Source organism: Brassica oleracea, chromosome C7, assembly GCF_000695525.1.
Source record: "Brassica oleracea var. oleracea cultivar TO1000 chromosome C7, BOL, whole genome shotgun sequence".
Classification (NCBI taxonomy): Eukaryota; Viridiplantae; Streptophyta; class Magnoliopsida; order Brassicales; family Brassicaceae; genus Brassica; species Brassica oleracea.
Genome location: NC_027754.1, coordinates 29,170,661 through 29,175,255, shown reverse-complemented (window position 1 = coordinate 29,175,255; position 4,595 = coordinate 29,170,661). Strand labels below are relative to the sequence as shown.

Genomic DNA, 4,595 nt, shown 5'->3' with positions numbered 1-4,595 from the left:
AAAATAAGTGAAAATGGAACTCTATATATAAGGGATAAAGAATGATAAAAGAAAATAAAAATAAGTGAAAATGGAACTTTGTACATAAGCTGACAAGCATGATGAGAAATGTGAATGCGTGTTGAGACTTGAGAGGGATAAATGTCACGGCCAGTTACTTATTATGCCAACACTATTAGCCAGTCGCTGTTATAGACTTATAGGTCTCTGTTGCTCATCTTAAAAACTTGGGAGCAAATATTTTTGACGTTGGATGCCGAATGATAGATAAGTATTAATATCTTCTATCATTGGAATGTAAACTCATTTAAGAAAGAAGTAATACATCTGACGTCTTCCATGGCCACATCTGGTCCCAACTTGACCATTTACAGAGAGTTATTGACTTATTGCATACTAGTATTTTTATAATTATTTCATAAAAAAAAGGAAGCTAAGCAAAATATTAGTATTACATTGAAATGCAGAAAAACCTTCCATCTTTGTTGACGTTTTTTAGTTAATTTAATAATTATTGTAATAAAATGTTTACATATCCAACAAGATCCAACACAAAACTTTACTTTCTTTTACCTCATAAATCTACAAATAAATTTTATAACATTATGCATATTAAAAAAACTTTTAACCTAAATTTTATAATGTGGAAATCTACAAATAAAAAGTCGTGGCTTAATTTTACTCGTTTTCCAAGGCCAGTCTTTGACTAATTTAGCTACATAATGTGAACTAAAGTTAAGACCTTAGGCTAGAAGACATCATCTCTGCCCATATCAAATCCATAACCAAACAACTGTCTTACATTGATCACAAAATTTGAATACTAATTAATAGCACCGCAGATTTCATAATGACATACAAATCAGAAGTGTGAAAAGAGAACATAAAGAGTTGCCTTCAGGAGAAGAGGGAACACAAATATTGTCAAACAAGTTCACATCATAATGTCTACACTCACTACTACCATGGGTTCTCACTTAAATTCAAATATTTTATACATTTCTAGACCCAAAGAATATACTCACAAGATGGAAATTTTCAGACAAATACTCGCTTCTGCTTCCATAGTGATGTTTCCATGGGGGGGGGGATGGATGCTTTAGAGAGCTCAAGACCGTCTCAACATAGGAGATCCATCGCTTGGTTCTTGGAGGAGCTCACGGGCAAGTCGCACTGGTCTGTCTTGAAGATATGCAATGTCGCTGTTTGGTGCTGTTATGAGATGATGATCTTGTCCTTCTCCATCTGTCTCGTCTGAGAGAGAAGATGCAACTGATTCTTCTGATCCATCATTATCATCTATAAACAACTAGCTTCATCAGAAACTAGACAAGGAGAGAAAAAGAGGAGATTCTTTGGAACAAACTTACCAGAGAACTCAAGGGCTTCGGGCTGTCCAACAGTTGAGAGCTGTATGCTCTCTGGAAGGATACAGTTACAGAATGAACCTAGAACGAATTCAAGAACAAGCAGACATGTAAACAAACAAGAACCAATATAAGAAACAAGTTGGAAGATAGATAAGATAGTTTGATAGCCTTACCTACACGAGCCATCCGATTAATCCATCCGGGAATAGGCTTTCCTGTTACCTGCAAGCACACTTCTTCAGTGAAATGGTTACAGTTCTTGGCAATCAAATGGTATGTGTCCCCGTGATACTTCCTCGAAAGCTTCTCCATGAATGAGCGGAAATCTGAGGGAGACATGCTTGTTGTTCCCAGCAAAACTGAACGCCTAAAGATGAAACCTGGGCAGTTCCTAGGTTCAACCTCAAACACGCCGCTGCTCGAGTACTCGTGAGCACCATATCCATATTCGAAACCATGAGCTAGTAGGAGGTATACAAGTGAAAAAAGAAATCATGTTAGATAAGCATTTAGCAATCATTAAAGCCAGCAATCATTAAAGCCATAACTCCAGAGAAAATACAAATATAACTCATTAGGTAAGTACTAAATGTAAACAAGGATTTGTAAAGGTTTCCATTCACATTTCCTCAATATTCATTACAAAACCACTTTCCTAATAATGAAACAATATTTGTCTAAAGAACCAAACATTGTTGCCTAATCAAGATATCACACCAAACCAGATATGTATTAAAGTAAAGAGATAACCACACTATTCTATGAATTTGCAGGATACATAAGACTAACAAATAACATTGTGGATACATATTTGATTATAGGTCAGTCAAGTTGTAGAGTAAAGAGAAGAAGGCAGAACAATTACCTTCAATACCAGAGTGAAAGATGCCAAGACCAAACCAATAGAGATAATTGTTGACAGGTGTTAGATCATACACGTTGAGATAGACCGGTGTGAGACCTGAGGAGTCTCCAACCATCTCTTCAACCTCCTTCTCCTCAGTAGAGCATAAGCTTGAGCTCAAACCAAGCACCCGCATTTTACACAGATTCACCAATAACCACTTGTCTCTCTCTCAATTCAAATCCAAGATCAAACAATCATTCCCCCTCCCTCCTAAAATCTCTGCAAAAATATTTATAATCAAGAAATCTGAATTGTGACAAAAAGGAACTCCTTTTGTGGCTAATGAGAACAGATCAAAGAAACCCAATAATAAAAAATCTGAATTTCGAGAAAAAATCGGAAGCCTAAGCACAAGAGGAACCCTAACGCATAGGATAGATCCCGAAGAACAAAATAAAAAACGAGAGGGAGATCTAGTCCGTAGAGAGAAGATGGGAGCGAGAGCTTACATAAGAATCTGGGGATCGGAGATTAGAGGAAAATGACGTTTTTTTTTCAAAACAGGTTGATTGATCTGTCGGGAGGAGAGAGAGTCTGAGGACAATGCTGCGTTAATGTAAGGGAAATTAATGTAAAGATGTGATAAGGTTTTCTTTTAAAACCGAAAAGTTAATTTTTCTGGGGAAAATTATTTTTTTAGGCCAAAAAAAATGATAACTATTAGACTAATTTTTTTGTGCCACTTTTTCCTTTAATATCTTTTAGTATTCTCAAAAATAAATCAAATAAAAAGTTTTACAAGCAAAAAAAAATTCAAAAAATAGTAACTACTAATAAAATACTTATATCAACTTTATTGGTATTTTTTTATAATTCTAAAACGTTGATTCATATTTTGTTCTACAAAAAGTAGAATTGACATTCTACACAATAAAAAATATAATCCATTTTTTCATTGAATCTAATATGTTTAGAATACGTGATCTAAATAAATAATAGTAATCTAAAAATATTTAGAAAACACATTCCGCGTTTAATCTATCGTTCTAAAATCTGTAGAATCTGAAATCTACACATTACTATAAATCTAAAACCTGTAGAAATTGAAATCTACACATTACTATAAATATAAAACTAATAGAAATCGATTTCAAACATGTTTGCTGTGTTCTACATATAGTATAATACAGATTCTATGGATAAAGATAATCAGTTCCAAAAATATAGGAAGAAAATATTTAGAAATATTCAGTTTCCTTACATTGATTAAATCGATTTTTTTTTTAAAAGAAAATCGTGATTTATAAAATTAATTTTTAAATTAAAAAAATTAAAACATCGATTTGGAAAGCGTTTGATCTGAACCGAGAAGACTTTTATACTCTTGTTCTCTCTCTCTATATAATAAATCATTATTTAAATCAAAAATATCATTATTTAAATAAAAAAATTAAAAAAACATTTTTTTTTATGTTTTCGATTTATATTTTTTCAAATTCGAAATTTTTCTAAAAAGAAAAAATTCAATTTTTTTTCAAAATTTTAATATATTTTAAGTATTTATTTATATATTTATTAGAGTCCTAAATTCCACATTCCGAAAATTCTAATCCACCCCTCAACTCTAAACTATAAGTTTAGATTAATTAACCATAGGGACATAAATGTCTTTTACCCTTCATTAAAAGTGGTTAGTGTAAACATGAAAAGTGGTACTAGGAAAGTGGTATTTGGGGGGATTTTTTAATATTTTTAAAATTATTTTAGTTAAAAATTAAATTTTAATATTTAACATTTTTTTATTAATTATAATTTCGAATTTTTAATTGAAATTAAGGACAATATTGCTATTTTGAAAATATTTAGACTAATAAGACATAAAGTATATGAAATTAGCCTAATAGGACATAATTATCATTTTTTTGGCCTAAAACAATAATTTTCCTATTTTTGTTTTTGGTAGTCAAAGTTAATTAAATTTATTTCGGTTTTTGAAAATCTTATATTAATCGAGAGGAGCCTTAAAAATTTTTTTTGTAGTAACGTATCATCACTAAGATGATTCTTAGATTCATTAGAAAAATTAGTTGGTACATCTAAACATATTTTAAAATTGATTACTGGTGTACAAGAAAATATTTTTTTTTTCCTTAAATAAAAGCTATGGAATTACCTAATATGTATATATATAATTAATGATTTTGAATAATAAACATTTGATAACAATTTTTATATCGTTCATCATTTTTGTTTAATTTTACATTCTTAAAAGAAACTAAACAATCACATTATTCATATAATACAAAAATATATTTTTTCGTATATGTTATTTCTAATTTTTTTTAAACAACTATAAATTACTAATATTGTTAAAAATC

At 30.4% G+C, this 4,595-nt stretch overlaps 1 protein-coding gene across 2 annotated transcripts; it reads right to left on the bottom strand.

The window, feature by feature from the left end:
* Positions 1-803: 803 nt before the first annotated feature.
* Positions 804-2,822, bottom strand: LOC106301738 (deSI-like protein At4g17486). Of its 2 annotated transcripts, none has more exons than XM_013738203.1 (5): positions 2,727-2,822; positions 2,236-2,496; positions 1,544-1,831; positions 1,371-1,448; positions 804-1,299 (listed from the first exon to the last, which is right to left on the bottom strand). In XM_013738203.1, the coding sequence occupies exons 2-5, from the start codon at positions 2,408-2,410 to the stop codon at positions 1,109-1,111; spliced, it is 732 nt and encodes a 243-aa protein (XP_013593657.1). In that variant the 5' UTR covers positions 2,411-2,496; positions 2,727-2,822; the 3' UTR covers positions 804-1,108. The 2 variants fall into 2 exon arrangements, with proteins under 2 accessions (XP_013593657.1, XP_013593658.1); XM_013738204.1 differs by lacking the exon at positions 2,727-2,822 and adding an exon at positions 2,596-2,690 and having other exon boundaries at positions 1,021-1,299.
* Between the last annotated feature and the right edge of the window lie 1,773 nt (positions 2,823-4,595).